This window comes from Betta splendens, chromosome 7 (genome assembly GCF_900634795.4).
Source record: "Betta splendens chromosome 7, fBetSpl5.4, whole genome shotgun sequence".
Lineage (NCBI taxonomy): Eukaryota > Metazoa > Chordata > Actinopteri > Anabantiformes > Osphronemidae > Betta > Betta splendens.
Genome location: NC_040887.2, coordinates 579,698 through 598,964, shown reverse-complemented (window position 1 = coordinate 598,964; position 19,267 = coordinate 579,698). Strand labels below are relative to the sequence as shown.

General features: G+C 46.2%; 1 protein-coding gene across 2 annotated transcripts in view; it reads left to right on the top strand.

Annotated features, from left to right (window-relative positions):
- Window positions 1–19,267, top strand: part of plxna3 (plexin A3) — a 43,225-nt gene that overhangs the window by 13,063 nt on the left and 10,895 nt on the right. For both annotated transcript variants that reach the window (XM_029155593.3, XM_055510418.1), the window contains exons 7-19: window positions 12,320–12,460; window positions 13,355–13,455; window positions 14,268–14,391; window positions 14,468–14,630; window positions 14,723–14,822; window positions 14,946–15,060; window positions 15,910–16,110; window positions 17,952–18,048; window positions 18,120–18,310; window positions 18,418–18,566; window positions 18,663–18,783; window positions 18,863–18,999; window positions 19,088–19,258. In XM_029155593.3, coding sequence (XP_029011426.1) covers window positions 12,320–12,460; window positions 13,355–13,455; window positions 14,268–14,391; window positions 14,468–14,630; window positions 14,723–14,822; window positions 14,946–15,060; window positions 15,910–16,110; window positions 17,952–18,048; window positions 18,120–18,310; window positions 18,418–18,566; window positions 18,663–18,783; window positions 18,863–18,999; window positions 19,088–19,258 — 1,811 coding nt within the window. The remainder of the gene's footprint in view (window positions 1–12,319; window positions 12,461–13,354; window positions 13,456–14,267; window positions 14,392–14,467; window positions 14,631–14,722; window positions 14,823–14,945; window positions 15,061–15,909; window positions 16,111–17,951; window positions 18,049–18,119; window positions 18,311–18,417; window positions 18,567–18,662; window positions 18,784–18,862; window positions 19,000–19,087; window positions 19,259–19,267) is intronic.

The window sequence follows — 19,267 nt, the reverse complement described above, 5'->3', positions numbered from 1 at the left end:
ACTAGATTCACGAATGCTGTGCTAATGCTAACAGTTAGCATCACAGAGCAATCCCTGCTGTGGAGCAGAGGCACCAAACCCTGTGGTGCCTGATGCTTTCTCCACAGACACATTTGGACTGAACTGTAGCATTCAAATGCTGACATGATTCACAGGGAAGTGATTATTATGTTAGAGTGGATCTGTTCGCCACTGGACTCATCGTCACTCCGGAAAACCCTGAGCCTTGAAGGGGCAGTTGGTGTGACGTTATCACATATAAGACTTCACCGTCATGAAAGCATCATTTCACCTCAGTATCACATTATTCCAATTGCTACAGCATTGACCTGGGATGCAGAATGTTACCGGTTCGATCCCTGTCTCTGTCGCCAGGTGTGTCTTTGTCCTTAAGGGATGTATGTATTAGTAGTGGTACTAATAGCAAAAGCAGCATTAGCTCATTGTACTAATATTGCAGCTGCACTAGTAGCTGTAGGAGAAGCAGTAGTAGTCTTTGTCACCATGGCAACAGTTAATTATTACAGTTATTTCCCTTTTATCAGTAGTGTTGCTGTAGCAGCTGATCTCAGCGATCAGAGTGTGTGTAGTTTTGAGTCTCTGTGGTGCTAACACGCACCCAGCTCACACTGGCTAAGGGTTGGTCCTGTCCAGCCCAGTCTCTACTTTGATCAGAACCGTCCGTGAACATCTTCCTTAGTGTGTTCGTCTTAGTTTGACACCATTGCCCAGCTGCTGCTCAGTGTCCTGGCAGATCAGATCCGATCCTGGATGCTGGTTCCAGGACGACTCTCGTGGGAAGCAAAGCGATTCCACCTTCATTAGGTGTTCATCAGTTGACGTCCACGCCACCAGGGGGAAACCTGGCTTTCTCTTGGTTTTGTGTCTTTGTTTGTTGTTTTTTTGTGTGTGTGTGTGTGCGTGTGTGTGTGTGCGTGCGTGCGTGTAATTATTAAAACCATTGATTGTTAGTTCAGTCTACTGGTTGTGCATTTGGCTCTGCAGCCTTTCCTCTCCCGCTTCTAGTCTCAGTTTGCACCAGTCTAACAGAGGAAGCCTCATCGTCTCCTGTGTCAAATTTTGTTTCTTTCTCCAAAGTGGCAGCACTGAAGAACTTACTCCTCCTCTTCCTCGTTTCCATTAGCACAAAGTGAATTAGCAGAGATGAGTCAGCCAATCAGCTGTGGCATTCAGAGGGAACAGAGCCATTATTGGCTAATGAGACGACAGGGAATTAAAGCTTTTATTCAAATAACAGTAATGTCTGTTTGTAACCAAGCGGCCTGCACCTGCTTCTCTTCCTCCAAACACCAGCTTCTGCTTTTCCGTTTTCTGGCAGTGACAGAGGAAATGAATCCTCTGATTCTAGAAATAATCATTATTACAAGAAGCTGCACCTGCAGACCAACCACAGTGTCGGTTCCACTTCTTCCTACCGTGACAGGGTTGATGATTAGCATTTGTTCGCGGCTGCACCTGTGGGTCTCACCTGGGGAAAGAACATTTAACTCTTTGTTGCTTTTATCTTTGTCCACAAGAAGCAGCTGTGAGTCAGAGCTGGTCATTCAGGTTTAAGGTGAGAGAGTCATAACCCATGAAAATGAGCTGTTGGGATCAGTCTAACACCTGACCTCAGCCTGTGTCTCACCTCTGTGTATGCACCACAGCTGGTAAAAAGATGTATTAATATGTAATACTTTAAATATCTGTACACACATACGACCAGTGGACACACTCGACTAAGACAGTAAGCAGCAGTATTTATGGCCGGGTATTAATTGAGGATGATTGGTGTTTGATTGGACGAGGAAGCTCCACACCTGGGCTCAGCGCTCGCTCACACACACACACACACACACACACACACACACACACACACACACACACACACACACACACACACACACACACACACACACACACACACACACACACCCCTCTCCTGATAAGGACCAGCTGGTGTTTTATTTTGATCGGCTGTAAATTAGATTAGAGACGATTGGTGCCCCCCCCCCCTTTCTTCACTGGGTAGTAGCCGGCAGCCAATCTCATGCTCCTCAGGTCTCAGGTGGGTTTTGTTGCTCACGGCAGCGGTGGTGAGCTCTGCATCTGAGCATGTGCAGCTGCAGCCACCGTCTTTCCTCCTGCAAATAAACAGCAGACGGAAGATAAATAAACAGAGAGCGTTTAGTCCGGCTGAAAAATGTTAATTATGGCACGTGTTTATCCTGGTTTGGACTAAATGGGACCCAGACCACCTCGGAGTCAGAAACGTATCAAAGAGTGTGATCAAAACAAAAGCCACTGATCCACTGAATGTAAGATAAAAACATGGAGCTTTTGCAGCATTTACTCTGGTGGACGTCTGGCTGAATGTTAAAATGTCCAATTTCATCCCTGCAAAGAAGCTGAGAACTGGCAGAAGTAAAGACGTTGGTCTCTCAGGGGATTACACAACTGGAATATTGGCCAGATAATAAAATAAACACTGTTTGCAGAAGCTCCACCTTTACATGTCACAGAAGCCACAAAGGTGTGGTTCAGTATGTTATTATTATAGCATGTGCCGACGGAGCGAGTGACTGAGTGGTGATAAGCAGGTGAGAAGTCAGCTGCCACAGCTGTAGTGACGCCAGTGAGTCAGGGCAGGAGCTGTCGACTGGCAGTTTTTCCAGATGTGTCCTCATTAGCTTTCAGACGCTTCTGCAGATGCAGGTCAATCATTGTGAGAGCTGTTTCTTTAGGCCAGAGCCCTTCAGCTGCTGCTTCTACAGCAGGAGAAGGTGTTGGTGGGAGGTTGGAAACAGCAGCTGGTGTTTGTGTCTCTCTCTGTCTGTCGGCTGGTTTCTGCAAAGCATTTGGTGAAAACGTGCTGGAGCAATGCAGCCATATGCTAAAAACGGCCTTGTAGTCTAACACATGGGGGAAATGTATGTCTGCGAGTCTGTTTTAGCGTCGACACACAGGAATCCTGCAGCAGACGCTTCGCTCCTACATTGTTTCATCAGCTCAGTGGGGAATCTGAGATTACTGTGAAAATAGAAGAAGTCAGAATTATTTCTGTGGATCCGACAGATGGACACATGCGAACAGCAACAAACAAGAAGCAGCGATGGCAGCAGGGAGAAGGGAAGCTCCTCAGGAGAGCATGAATATGGGCGCCTGAAGCTCCCCAGGTCACGAAGCCTTTCTGTATGTGATGTACTGGTGGTTTACACGACACTGATCTCCATGTGTCAGCATCCTCATTTACTATTTATCTGCTTTGTTTATGTACTTGTCTATGGAGCCAAGTTGGGATCAGATGTCTTGAAAGCAAAATAAAACGATTTGAAACTGACAGCTAAAAGTGTATGCAAAAAAATTCAATTCATATATATTTTCAGCTTCAGTTTTTATGTTTTTGAATATCTAGTTATAATTTTTCGCTCTCAAAGCTTTTTTCAGTTACAATTCTTTTTCTGTTCACATTCCGCTCTCTTTTTGTCCAGGTTCAACTCCTTTTTTTTCAGGTTTAGGTTTTTTGGGCCTACATGGTATGGGGGGGGGGGGGATTAACACAGAGAACCTATCAAAACATCTTTTTTCGGAAAATTATTATTGCAAGTTTTAAACTACCTACTTAAGTGTTTGCTTCTAACAAAATGGGCTTCAAAGACAAGAAAATACCCTTTTAAAAGGGTATTTTCTTCTAAAGACAATCTTTAAATTTCCCATCACTATAAAAACTGTTAGCAAAACCAATAATTCTTCAGCTTAGTGTAGTACTTTCGTTCAACCACAAATGTAAGTGAATGCAGCATTAGATACGCTCAATGGAAACTGTAGTAAAACGTATTTTGCGCATCTTGTTGTAGTTTTCATCTGTCAAATCCACATGTCAAAGAACCTGATACTAATAACTAATGAGAGGGCAGGGACAGCTCCTGTACTGAATATCTGCTCAGCTGTGATGCTCCACAGCACCGCGCTGACCCCCGGGGCGGAGTCCAGCGTCAGAGAGCTTCTGTCAGGCTGTGGCCGGCTCCATACGTGTCCACAGTAATGAGCGTGTGCTGTGTAAAGTTCAGGTCCGGATCCAGGCAGGTGTAGCAGCACATAGACCCGCCTTGTCTCCAGTGAAGCCTCTGGTTAATGAATCAAATTGGAACCCGTGTTCACTGGTTGCATTTTTTAGTTATTGTGATGAGGGTAAGTAATTAAATGTGACTAGCTTTACTTCAGGAACCCTGGTTATTCAGGCTAGTCATCTCTAAATCTGCCTAAATTCTTCTAGATTTAAAGACTTTAAGGAAGTCGCTATCGCTGCTGCAATGCATTCGGGGTAATAGCATCACAGTTGAACTGATGGTGGATAGAGGCTGATGGGACTGAAGGAATACAACAGGTGGGTTAGCGTTAGCATCCACGTGCTAAGGCTGAGCCCAGGTGTGTGTCTGTGCGTGTCTGTGAGAATTGAGTCGCAGTCGCCAATAAATACTACCACACACACAGTTTACCACGGCTGTGTGTGTCACTGGAACTCACCTTGGGAAATGACTTCATCTCTGTCCCCCTCATTCACCGTGTTTTAGAGCCAAATCCATAACGAGGCCACAGGCCTGACGTCATCGTAGTAAACCCATGTGTCTGCATCGAATGGTTTGTCCTTCTTCTGCTGCTCTTTTCTAGCTCATACAACACATTGTGTGGTGAGCCACACCCAGGCTAAATGTGAGCACCCTCTGAAAGCACCCTGTGGAGACGTCTTTCGTGTTGAGGTTCTTGGTCATTTGTTCATTGCTTCGATTTTGGTGCATCATTGAGTGTTAAATATTAATATTGACGCTGCGACCACATGATCTAACAACCAAGAACTATCACCGCTAACAAGCAGCCGCCTTCATATGTTCAGCAAACATTAGCCCCACAGGTGGTATCTGGGTCCAACAGCGCTAGGGAATTGTGGCACCACTCAAACCAGAAATAAGTGCTCTGCGTTTATTTGAGACAAATGTCCATGGGGGTTGAGGTCAGCTCATGAAACACGTCATTAAAGGATCCATCCACAGGAGTCATGGTGACTCTAGTTCATGAAGAGCAGCACATCGGTGGATTTTTACTTTTACAGTGCGAAGCAGCAGCGTCAGGCTGTTTGTGTCAGCAGCAGAACTGCAGAATAATTCAGACCTTTAGGTCATGAAGATGAATAAAAGCTGGAATCAGAAAATGTGATCATCAAATTTATCAGTACCATCAGCTCAAACGGAGCTCTGCAGGGTAGGAAGGATGGAAGGAAAGGAAATGGAAAGGAAAGGAAAGGAAAGGAAAGGAAAGGAAAGGAAAAGGCAGAGGAGTGGAGGAGGACTTATCTTGGAGGGAGAAGAAAGAAGGATCGGAGGACTGGCAGAAAAAGGAAGGAGGAAGATGAGGATAGGAGGAGGGAGGAGTGGGAGAAATGTAGAGAAAGTGTTTGAAGTTGCAGAGTTGAGCTTAATCCATAGAGCACCTGAAAGTGGGTCACATTACCAGCAAACACAGAGGGTGTGGGGGGGGGGCAGTACAAGGAAGCGACAAACAACTGAGGAAACAAGGGTACATACAAGTAAAGAAAGTAGGAAAAAGGGAAGGAGACAAAAGAGGGAACAGATTAGGTGGTGTGTGGTGCATGCATGCATGCGTGTCAGACCGCTCTTTGTTTCCATCACTGGGACTATTGAGAAGCTTCCTGTTCCCAGGATTGTGTGTGTGATGGTGGTGATAAGGCTCAGTGTTCGTCAGTAAACAGACCTTGTGTTATCGTGGTAGATGGTAGCTAGCAAGTAGAGCATCGACCCAGGAAGCACTACGTCCCCAGTTCCGCCTCTGGCTTCGCTTCTTCTAGCTCGCTGGGTGCTGCATCCCCCTGTCCCCCCTCTGGGCAGATGCAGAGACCTTTTGTTGTCATGTATGTGTGTGTAATAACTATTAAGTACTTTTACTTACCTTTCTCTCCCACTGTACTCTTGGTGTACTTATGTTGTACTTGCTGAACTTACAGGGTACTTATGCTGTACTCACGGTGTATTCTCGTACTTATGCTCAAGGGGTACTCTCGTACTTATGCTGTACTCATGGGGTACTCTCGTACTTATGCCGTACTCACTGGGTACTCTCGTACTTATGCTGTACTCACGGTGTATTCTCGCTGTACTCATGGTGTACTCTCGTTGTACCTATGCTGTACTCACGGTGTACTCTTGTTATACCTATGCTGTACTCACGGGGTACACTCATTGTACCTTTGCTGTACTCGCGATCTACTCTCATTGTACTTATGCTGTACTCACGATGTACTCTCATTGTACTTATGCTATACTCACAGTGTACTCTCGTACTTATGCTGTACTCACGGGGTACTCTCATTGTACTTATGCCGTACTCATGGGGTACTCTCATTGTACTTATGCCGTACTCACAAGGTATTCTTGTTGTACTTATGCTGTACTCACGAGGTACTGTCGTACTTGTGCTGTACTCACGGGGTACTCTTGTTGTAGTTATGCTGTACTCACGAAGTACTGTCGTTGTACTTATGCTGTACTTACAGGGTACTGTTGTTGTACTTATGCCGTACTCACACTGTACTCTCGTACTTATGCTGTACTCACAGCGTACTCTTGTTGTACTTATGCTGTACTCACGGGGTACTCTCATTGTACTTATGCTGTACTCACGGGGTACTCTCGTACTTATGCTGTACTCACGGGGTACTCTCATTGTACTTATGCTGTACTCACGGGGTACTCTCGTACTTATGCTGTACTCACGGGGTACTCTTGTTGTACTTATGCTGTACTCAACGGGGTACGGTCGTTGTACTTATGCTGTACTCACGGGGTACTCTCATTGTACATATGCTGTACTCTTGGGGTACTCTAGTTCTTATGCCGTACTCACGGTTTACTCTAGTACTTATGCCGTACTCACGGTTTACTCTCGTACTTATGCCGTACTCACTGGGTACTCTCGTACTTATGCGGTACTCACGGTGTATTCTCGTTATACCTATGCTGTACTCACGGTGTACTCATTGTACTTATGCTGTACTCACAGGGTACACTCATTGTACCTTGCTGTACTCGCGATTTACTCTCGTTGTACTTATGCTGTACTCACGGGGTACTCTTGTTGTACTTATGCTGTACTCACGGGGTACTCTTGTTGTACTTATGCTGTACTCACGGTGTACTCTCGTTGTACTTATGCTGTACTCACGGGGTACTCTCATTGTACTCACTGTGTACTCTCGTACTTATGCTGTACTCACTGTGTTGTACTGTGCTCACGCTGTACTCCGAGCATTGACTGAACCCGATTGGCTCCTGGATCTCCTGACGTCTCCTCTCAGAGCCTCACTCTATCAGTCTGTGCCGTAAACAGCGGGTCCCTGGTGTCGGCCACTGAAACGGACCCTCTGCTGAATTTGCCTTGGCCCGGTAACTCAGTGGGTGGCGCGTCGGTCTGGGAAGAAGAAGGTGGCCAGTTCAAACCCAGTTGACCCCACTATGTGTGTCCTTGAGCAAGACACTTTACACAGTGGGGACCCACTGCCCCCCAGTGAGAGTATAGGTCAAAAGCAGAGAACACAATTTCTCTTAAGGATCTTATCTTATCTAGTGTCATACCTTAGATGAACCCCTTGGAACACATGTTACTGGGTGGTAGAACAGAGATCACTGGACAGAGACTCATTAAACGTGTCCGAGTGGAAACATTGTCTTGTCCCTTTGTTTCTCCCCTCAGCCCTGCTTCTCCTCCCCCTCTCTCCTCGCTAACTGCTGCCCTACATATTGAAGGATAGATATCGTTGCATCACCACAGGCTACACAAAAAAATCAAACACACACTGGAGGGAACCAACCTGCACACACACACACACACACACACACACACACACACACACACACACACACACACACACACACACACACACACACAGAGGTGGATTAATTATTATTCGGTTGCCAAGGAGATGATGGAAGAACGAGCAAATCTGTCAGCTCCCCAAAGAGACTAAGGACTCTTCACAGATCATCCTCTTTCTCTCTGCTGGTTTCTGCCTCGTTCTACTGCTCAGTCTGGGAGGGGCTGAGAGCATAAGTGAGTCTACTCCATATTATCTGTCATATCATATCTAATTGTTGCCATGGTGATGATAATCTGGTCTAAAATGAGGAAGTCTTTGTGGCCTTTAAGGATTTTGTCATTCGTCCTGGTAGAGTGTGAGGTTAATATGTTTCATTCTAACTAATAAATATATGTTGGTACTTTATTAATACCTGTACCTGACGCTGTATTTTATAAACTGTAACAGGTTGAGAAACGTAAAGCAGGAGGAGTTGTTTCTTTCTCTCTTGACATAGAAGAAGAAGTGTTAAGTCAACAGATTGATGATGGAAACTTTGTGATGAATAAATGAAGAGTGAAGAAAAGTTAACGCAGCACTTAGAGCAGAAAAGACCAGAGTTAAAGACGAGTTGAGGTGACAGAATTACAGAGCCAAGCAGAGATTTAAACGATTTAAGAGTGCTGTCAATCCTGCACGTTCCCACACAAGGTTCTGAATCAAGTGAATCAAGCTGAGTAAAAAATAATACACAATATGCTACTCAACGAACGAATGACTAGAATTGAAATCGTGATGACTCATACACCTCTGCTCCACAGCAGATGTTCAGATTATAATTTGTGTGAGTATTAGTTTCTTCTGATGCCTCGTTGGATTTTCCTGTAAAGCTGTAACAGGAAGGTTGAACTCAACTACCAAAATAAGAGTCTCAGAAATGAGAAGCATGCGTTCTGTCATTTAGCTGGTAAATGAATAAAGGCGCAGAACATGCCTTCGCCTAATCTGTCACTTTTAGTTGCAGTGTGGGGTTAAAGCCGTCCGTTGGTGGTCTTGTGTGTGTGCTGGGGGATGGGGAAGAACTAATGAGCTTAACTGCCTCCCCCTGCCGGTTTCACCCTTCACTGCCCTTCCTCCTCCCCCTCTTCCTCCCTCAGGGTCTGATGCCTGGCTGAACAATGTGTAGTGTCTGTCTGAAGGAGCTAAATGGATGGGATGTCCTTCTTCTTCGTCTGCTTTATTTATTTTATCCAGTTTTCTTTGTGTCTTCTTGATGCTGTCGTCATGACAACATAGATAGGTGATGGCCATGCTGAGAATACCAAATACCGTCTAACACACAGTTGTTCTGTTGGTGGCGCTTATGAACCAGACGCCACTAAACGTGCAGATTGAAATCACTTCTCGTGTCTTGGTGGTAAACAAGCAGAGTTTATTTATTTTGTTTTTCAGCTGAGACATTGAGCCTCCTTGCAGCAAAGGAGCTCCACACGCTCATCTTGTCTATTGTCAGGCTCTTCTATCAAAGAGAAACTTGAGGAAAACATCATTTTCAAATTTGTTCACATTAGTGTGAACACGGTTTGCAGGAGAGGAGCAGCAGCAGCTGCTGAAACCCAAGTGCCAGACAGGCCGGGTGCTGCAGGGAAAGTGCAGGCTGGTGTTGAGTTTCAGAAGTCGAATGTGTAATGAATGAAGGAGAGACGCAGACAGATTGAATGAGAAGTGAATGAGTGTGTTAACAGAAACTAATGTGTCTGACGGAACAAAACCTGCCCCAGAAAAACACCAAGAAGGAAGCAAAGCACTCCAAACTTTAAAACTCTCTAAAAGGATTCAATAAAAAGGAGTCAATGAATCAGATAGAAGTTCATAGCTTCTGACTTCAAACTGAAGATTTTTTAGTAGAGAAAAGAAAATGACAATATTTCCAGTGCCCTTTTGTGTCACAAACATAAACACTATTAAACATTCTCTGAGTCTACTAGAGGAACAAGCAGTGAGAGCTGACTCAGCAACTTTCTCTCTGACTTCAGTCTGTAAAACAGGCTAAAAAGCTCCTGGTTGTGGTCACACGTCGTCAACTGGTCACAGACTCCTAGTCGCTGCAGTGCGTTTGTTGAGCTGTGTTGGGATCATCAGTAATGAAGTCACGTCACATTTAGCAGCTACAACACACCCCAGTCGGAGGAACACGAGCAGCTGCGGCATTGGGTTTCCACTCACAGCTGAGCAGAGCCAACAGTAAACCAGTGATTGGTTCATTAAGACGAGCAGATCGTTTCCTGTTTGAGCTCCACGCGCCGACGGATGTAAACTCTCTGTCAGCTCAGACCTGCGTCCACTAACCCTCAGATGTGACACAGTTCAGCTAGGACCCATCCAGTTCCAGTTCCCTTTAAATAGACAAAGATCTGCTACAGACATGTAGAGAACAAAATGTTTGTAACTGGAAATTATTTATTAACTTATTTTTGTTGGATTGTTTTCCTGCATCAGTCTTGGGTTTGTTGAGCAAATTGTCACACTCACTGAATTGATAATGAACAAAGTGAAATATACACAAACCTGAAGTGCTTTAATCCCGAAGTACATGACATCTGACTCCAACTTTGATTGTAAAACTACTGATTTAACCAGAGAAGAAGAACTTCACAGAATTTGCTGATTTGATTGATTTACCTGCAGTCAAACCAAACCTTGGTACAGGTGGACTTTGACACCCCTGGCCTAGAGGAATGGCCTTAGAGGGAATAAGGAAGGAAGGAAGGTAGGTACTGTAGGTAGGTAGGTAGTAGTGTACGAGGGGCAGAAGGTAGAATGGATAGAAGGTAGGAAAGAAGGAGGGACTGAAAGTAGCAAAGAAGGATGGACGAAGAAACACAAGGTAGGAAAGAGGAGGAGATGAGGACAGAAAGAAGGAAAGATAGACAGAAGGAGGGCTGGGGGATAATGAAGGGGCATGAAGGGAGAGAAAAAGAGACAAAAGAAGGACATGATGAGCAGCAGAGAAAGGACATAAAGCAGCAGAGCGAAGAAGACAAGGTTAAAGAATTTTAGGAGGGAGGGAAGGAGAGAAAAAGTAGGGGTGCTCTGAATGAGCTAATTAGCCGCCTGCCCGTTAAGCTCGTTAAGCAGCTGAGCTTAATCAGAACTGATGAGCTGCGCCCACACTTTCTGTGGCTCTGAGGACGATCGTCAATGGCCCCTCCCTCCACCAGAATCGGAACCAGATCAAAATGTCCTCGTAACAGTATTATTCTAGAGACCGTCACACACACACAGGCCTCAGTTGCACAATCCTGTTTCATGGAGACTGGAGCTGCAGCAGAATGAGGGAGGAGACGCTAAGTAGGACACTGCAGCAGACATGACGATGCTGCTAGGCTAGGCTAGGCTAGGCTAGGCTAGGCTAGCCGTGTGGGGCCCTGGTCCTGGAGCCACTGAATCTGCCTTGATTCGATGAAAGTGTCAGGTTCTGTACAGACTCAGTTGCTGTTATATTATATTTTTTAAATCTTGGCTTTGTCTCATTAAACACTTCCTCTGATCCCACCTTGTTTCCTTCCTTATCCCTTTCTTTTCTGCTTCCTTCGTCTCCTCCCTTCAGTCTGTCCTTCCTCTCTGTTCTGCATCTACTCTTCCTGTGTGGTGTTTTTCTGGGTCACACTCGGATGGGGGAGGAGGGAGGGATGGAGGTTTAGGGAGATTTGGGGGAATCTTATTTTAGCCGCTCCACATTTAATGTCTGCTCGTCTCCTCATCAGCCCTGTGCTGTATTTATTGCTGCAGATACATGATCGTCACCACTATCACCATCAGCAGAAGCAGCAGCTCTCTAGCTAAATCAGAACCCACTTCTCTCATGCATCTAAAATGGCGTCTGCTTCTGTGCTAATTAAAAAGCATCCAGCGCTTCTGGCGTAAAGAGAGACTTGTCTCCAGCTGCTGGTTAGAGCATTTTCCCGCGCAAAATGATGACTCTGATCTGTAACGTTCAGGTCATGCAGATGTTAGGCAGCTTGTTGATGGGATTTACAAATTTTCTATTTCAAAAAGTCATTTAAAGTAGGAGGTTGGACCATGGAACGGACTAGCACCAGTTCAGAGACAGACACAGAGACAGACACGAAGGTCATCTCAGGACTCAACAATGAAGCACCAGCAGAACCAGGCTCGGGCTGGGCGGCCATCTGCCTCACGGGCCGGGCTGTGCCCCTCAGCAGCCATTGCTGTGAAGCCTCATGTCTCAGCAACATCTCTTAGTCCTAAAGAGGAAGACCGTTTGATCCCAACAGCGCTCAAACCTTTCATCCATATAAATTCCTGTATTTCATCTTGACCAAGTACTTACTGTTATGACTTGTCCCTTGCAGCGTTGTCAGATGTTGATGATTCTCTTCCAACTCGTCGGCTGCAGCCTAACGACCCGTTCTGTTCATATTCTTTCAGATCCGTGTGGATGGGATCCCGCCGCCGGCCCACAACGCTCTTCTGTATGAAACGGTGGCGGTGGTGGAAGGGAAGCCGATACTACGGGACATGGTTTTCAGTCCAGATCAGCAGTACATCTACCTCCTGAGTGACAAGCAGGTAACCTATCAAGTCAAGTATAAATCTCCAGACGTTCTAGCTGGCCGAGATCATTTAACCTCACATAGAAGCTATAAATGGTGAGCAGTGAGCATGAACACGCTCACTGTGGTGGAGCCTGTGTAGGCAGACACGTGTTTGGTTCTGATGCGTTAGCTCTGGTTCACACCAAAAGAATGATTTTGTCTGAATATTCAGAGAATGTTCCAAAGTTTAGAACTCTGAAGGTTTCTTTCTTGTTTTTAAGATGCTTTATGTGGTTAATGAAGATCATGGACTAGTACAAATGTGACACTGGATGATTTTCTCATTTTAATTCTCAGATAAAAAACGTTAAACAAATAGATTTTTGATTCTGTTGCTGTGGAGGTTCCTATAAAAACCATCTCACCAGACTCATGAATGAGTTCATGTATGAATGTCTGAGACAGACGGAGACAGAGTGCTTAGTGTTTTTACTGCACTGACTTCTGGGTAAAACACAAACACACACTCTGACTAAGTGCCTGCAAAAGCAAGACAAATGTGTTTCACAAAGGCCTCAGGCTGAGATAGTGTAAAACCACCAGGATGCAGAGATAACACACATAAATAACGTTGACTTGATTCTTTCATTACCTCCATGCAAACAAAAATCAATACTAAATCTGTGAAACATATTTATCTACAGGATAAATAAATGAAGCACCACTTTCTCTGCCTCTGGTACTTCTCTCCATTTTTCTCAGATGTTGTTAGTTATAGTCTGATGTGTGAAGGTAAAACTAACTTTTACGACACATATGAAGATTGTGTCAGACCTTAATCTTAAACATTTTTATCAGCTGCTAAAGTTAAGCATCAACCAGCATAACCGTCATTCTTCTCACAAAGGCGTTTCATGGCATGTTCTAGGTGACCAGACTTCCGGTGGAAAGCTGTGAGCAATACAGCAGCTGCTCCGACTGCCTGGGATCCGGGGACCCTCACTGCGGGTGGTGCGTCCTCTTTAACAAGTAAGACTTTCATTACAGATGATTTCAACCAAACAGCCTCAGTAGACCCATGAAATCTGAACCAGAGTTTAATTTGATAGGTTGGCTGTGTAGTTACCACGGTTACACTAGACACCATCTGTTGTGTCATAGGCAGTACATCACTGATGTGTCAACATGTGGGGGCAGTTAGAGCAGCACAGTAATGAACATGTTACAGGGTGACTTAAATTCAGCTCTTCACCAACTGCTGGAGACGACAGAGAAGGAAGGAGCAAGTAGGAGGGAAACTAAGGAAGTGTGTGTGTGTATGGGGGGGGTCCCATGAGGCATCATTAGTGTTTCTATAAATGCTTCACAGCTTCACACACTCTGCTGGCATCAGTCATCAGGATTCTTTGATGTTCAGGCAGGTGGAGGAAGTTCCCCTTTAGATTAGCACCAATTAGCTTCGCCTTCAAAGTAAAAGCCCTTGTTTACCAGTTGATGTTTTGGCAACTTACTGCATAAACAATAAGATTTTTCTTTCATTTGTGGAGATAAAACAAACTTGTTCGAGCTCCTACTGCGCCAGAATTTAGTAAACTGCATATGTTTGGGTTTGGAATGAGGCCAAGCAAAAATAGTTCAAATCAACCAGAAGCTGAAATTGTGACATAAATGACGAAATAAATTAATGTCAAAATACAAAAAACATAAATTATAGAATAAACTCAAAACAACAAAGTTAACAAAAAACAGACAAAAATGTTCAAAAGTAAAACATTGTAATTTGTTAATTCGCATTTAAATGGTTCAGCAGTTTGAGCAGCTGTGACCTTTGACCCCTCCAGGTGTTCCAGACAGGAAGCATGCAACCGCTGGGACGAGCCTCAACATTTCAACACGCGCCTGGATCAGTGTGTTGACATCACAGTGACCCCGAGCAACATGTCGGTGACGTCGCCGGCGACGCAGGTAAACGGAGAGCAAAGCTTCGAAGCCGGTTGGACTCGAGCCCGGTGTGACCTTCTGTTGCCTCCTTGTTGTGCAGCTGACCATCCGTGTTCAGAACGTGCCGGCTCTGTCCGGGGGCGTCGCCTGCGTGTTTGAGGAGCTGAGTGAGACGCCTGGGGAGGTAGTGGCTAAGAGTCAGGTGAAGTGCATGTCGCCGTCCCTAAAGGACCTGCCGGCCCACGCCCACGCCCACGCCTACGGTGAGACCCGCCAGCTCCTCCGGTTCGGTCCCCTTGGGTTTGTGCGTTTTCCTCTGGCTGAACTGACGGGTGCTGATGAACTGTTGTTTCAGGAGAGAAGCGTGTGGTTCATCTCAGTCTTCGCTCCATAGAGACTGGACATGAGTTCATCACCACAGACTTCATTTACTACAACTGCTCTGTGCTCAGCTCGTACGTCACACTGCTGCTCCACCATCCGTCGTTCCCTTGAAGGGATTCTTTGTCTCCACTGTGTCCTTGTTGGCCTTTCTGGGTTCAGCTTAAAGCCCGTCCCTCTGCCTCTGTCTGTCTCAGGTGTACGTCCTGTGTCAGCAGCATGTTCCCATGTCACTGGTGTAAATATCGTCACATCTGCACCAACAACCTGCAGGACTGCTCCTTCCAGGAGGGAAGGGTCAGCAGCATGGAGGTACGTGTCCGCAGTGAGGAGCATGGAGGTGGGGCTGCTCTCGCTGATATTACATGGTTCAGGCAAGCAAAGGTCAGAAACGTGCACATTTAAAATGCGCTGATGCATTCAAGGAAACATTTACCCTCAGAGAGACAGTGATAACGATCATGTAATCAGATTACAGCGGATTACAGCGGTCAGGGAGTAACTGATTACTGATTATTGTTGTGACTAATGAGCAGCTTGTTACCCTGTTAACACAAACGATGAACGGTGCATGAGACGGAGCCGTTGACGGGATTGGTGCCTGGTGCCATTACAGGGTGACGGTAACAGCCTCTGATTGGCTAATTGGCTAATGGAAAATGAATATCCACTTAATTGACATGAAAGCATCCAATCAAAGCAATTATTGTTAATCACCAGGCAATTAGGCTGCATGAAGAGACGAGAGCAGCTGAGGAGCGTGTTTCTATTAGCCCTGACTCTGTTCTTAAGTGCTGTAAGCGTGGAGCGATAGAGAAGAAAAAGCTACAGCTGGGAAACAAAAAATGGTTTAAGGCTATTTTAAGTGTGTTGACCAGGAAATGAAGAAATATTCTTAATGCGCGATGAATGACAGGCGTTAGCAGCTCATCCTACAGCTCTGGAGATGCTCCCATGTCAGCTTCTCTGAGGTTAACAGGCGTGAGACCTAAAGTCTGATGCTGAAATCCAATAGAGCATGAATCTGAACAATATTTCTTAACAACACAATGCAAATAACTGTTGGACAGCACCAGATCAGAGTTGATGATTGTGACTAATTGTGACTCTTTAGTTTAGAGCTTGATGACCTGATGCCTTTCTGGACCCCTCTCTCTGCAGGGCTGTCCTCAGATTCTTCCCACAGCTGACATCCTGGTTCCGGCTGGGATGGTTCGTCCCATCACGCTACGAGCCCGTAACCTCCCCCAGCCTCAGTCTGGTCAGAAGAACTATGAGTGCGTGTTCAACATCCAGGGCAAAGTGCAGCGTATCCCTGCGGTCCGCTTCAACTCATCCTGCATCCAGTGTCAGAACACCTCGGTGAGACTGCGATCCCAGCATGCACCACTCCGGCCCCGGGTGTCTATTCCTGTACAGTGCCTGTACTTGATACAACAGTAGCAGTAGTAGTATATTAGTATGATAGCAGCTGAATCTGCAGTGAGGTCTCCATTACAAATAAACCCAGAGGTGGCAGAACTGGAAGCTGGAGAACATCTGTAGGAGTGAAGAAGCAGTGGTCTCAGTCCTCGTGGAGCCAGCAGTCACAGCAGCAGAACAGATGCAGTAGTAGTAGTAGTAGTAGCGCTGTAGTACGAGAAGCGGAAGTAATAGCTGTGCTGCTGCTACAAGTTCCCACAGTTGTACTGTTCATGATCTGCACTCACCTCTTCACCTTGGCATGTCCTTCTCTGTGGTTGTCATAGTAACATGGGGGCATCTTGTCAAGTAATTAATTAATGTGACGTGTTTGTGTGTGTGACCCCCAGTGGTCAGAGGTCAGGCTTCAAACAGCAGCAATGTATGTGAGTGGGATTCAATTATCAGTACACACACACACACCAACAGCTCATTTCCTGTCACACACACACACACACAGATGGTCAGTGTGTGTCTGTGGTTAATTAAGTTACTGTCCCCAGTGGAAACTGGACATTTACTACCACACACAGGCACCATTCAGGCTCCAAAATGAAAGTCCAGTTGTTGGGATGAGCTCCAGATGAATGTGGAGTTTGCAGCGTTGTGTGCTCACACTGGGTCACTGTAACCTGAGATGAGAGAATTGTGCGACCGGATCAGGGTTCATGGTCATGTGTTGGTGCCTCACATCCAGCACCAGAACAACGCGGACAGTTCTGGATGCTCTGTCCGTTCTATTTTTAAAAGTGTGACCTTGATAATGATGATAGTAATAAAATGTGTCCACTGCCGCTGCTGTTGCCAGGCACCCCTGACCCCATGGGGACGAGGCCTTTCTGCTGGGCAGCGTTTCCATGGGGACAGCCGATCCACAGTCACTTTCCTCCAGCTTGATGGCATTAAGACCCAGCAGGAGGGAGGAAGCAGACTAAATGAGGAAGAGAGCAAGGAGAAATGAACACAAGCTTGAGTGTGTGGTTCCAGACTAAGATGTGACACATCTCAGATCAGACGACTCCACCACGTCGTTGTACGTCACAGAGCAGGCAGGCCAAGGCCGAGCTCTGGGTTCGCGTTCGGGTTCAGGCTCAGGTTTTTTGGAAGGTTTTCACTTTTCAAATGTGTTTTGAATAAAAAAAATAATTAATCCCAGAAGGAAACTGCTTTGCATACTTGCTATCGCAGATAGGAGGAAAATTAAAAATAGTAAAAAGACAGACATTCAATATAAATAGGTGTATCATATACATACCTATGTATACAAACATACTTGCATATACCACATATACACACATTTATATCAAGCTACTTAGTAGAGAATATACATGTACTGTACCTGAATACTACACAGACACAGGTGGACCCTTCCAGACAGAGGAGGAGTTGTACAGGCTGATGGTAGGAAGGTTCTCCGGTGGCTGTGGAGAACCTAATACTGATCAGCTGTCCAGCCACACACTGTAGGGGGTGGGCAGCATTATGGCAGTACAGCCAGAAGAAAAACAGAAAAAAACAACAGTAATAACTAATAACTGCTACATTATTAACAGTGCACTGAAAAACAATGACAAAATACCACTCGTAAACATTCTAGTAATAACAACAACAGATTTCTACATACAGCAGGAACAGGGCAAGAGAAGAAACACAGCCATGTGGATGACGGGGAACTGAGACACTGCGCGACGGATCTCTAATTAAATGGTGGTCTTAATTCCCCTCTGTGTGTGACTCTGCAGTACTGGTACGAAGGGGACGAAGCTGGTGATCTCCCCGTGGACTTCTCCGTCGTCTGGGACGGAGACTTCTTCATCGACAAGCCCGCGTCCATGAAAGGTAGAAGCCGTTCATGAGACACATTCTGCTCGTGGCCAGTTGACCGAGTCGTGTGCTTTGTGTGTTGTCAGCGTTGCTGTACAAGTGTGAGGCTCAGCGCTCCAGCTGTGGCCAGTGCCTCAAAGCACCGGCGGCCTTCGAGTGCGGCTGGTGCGCGGAAACCAGAAAGTGCCTTTTGCGCCAGCACTGCCCTTCACCCGAACAGAACTGGATGCACCACGGTCGACACAACCTGCGCTGCAGCCACCCACGAATCACCAGGGTAGGGAATCAACCCTGCAACCTGTGTGTGATGCTGATTCTATCTGGCGTGATGGTGACATCAGCACAAACTTTGAGGCAACCTGTAACAGTGTCTGGCCCCCACAGATCGATCCTCTGACTGGACCCCGTGAGGGCGGGACCCGGGTCAAGATTGAGGGGGAGAACCTGGGTCTGCAGGTGAAGGAAATCGCCCATGTCCAGGTAGCAGGTGTGCGCTGCAACCCAGTACCCTCGCAGTACATCAGCGCCGAGAGGTCAGTGTGTGTTGTGGTTCTGTCTATCGCTGGCTAGTGGTTGTTGGTGTTATGGGTTGTGGTTGTGTTACTCTGAGGTGTGCTGTGCTTCTGCAGGATTGTGTGTGACATGGCGGAGGCTCTCCTCCCTCACTCGCCCGGGGGGCCTGTGGAGCTGTGCATTGGTGTCTGCAGCGCAGAGTACCGGACCCTCTCCACTCAGACCTACTCCTTTGTGGTGAGTGTTCAGGTCCAGGGTCACAGCTCGGCTCCTTAAGTTAATATTTCAAGTCTTTCTCTTCCTCGTCCTTCTTCAGAGTCCCACTTTCAGTCGTGTACGTCCAGAGAAAGGTCCTGTTTCTGGGGGAACGAGGCTGACAGTAACGGGCCGACACCTGGACGCTGGCAGCGCCGTGACTGTCTACATTGACAAGGAGGAGTGTTTGTTCGTCAAGTCAGTGTAACCTGGTGACTAACACGTAAAAAACATGAGCAGCGAATGAAGGGTTAACATGGTTTCATCTCTGCTACACTCTAATCAGACGGACCAACCGGGAAATAATCTGCATCACACCCACCTCCCTGTCGGGTTCTGGTCCTGCCCCTGTCCGTCTGATGATTGACAGGGCGGAGGTGACGAACTCAGAGACCAAATACATCTACACCGAGGACCCGACCATCACCAGCATCGAGCCAAACTGGACCATCCTCAAGTAAATACT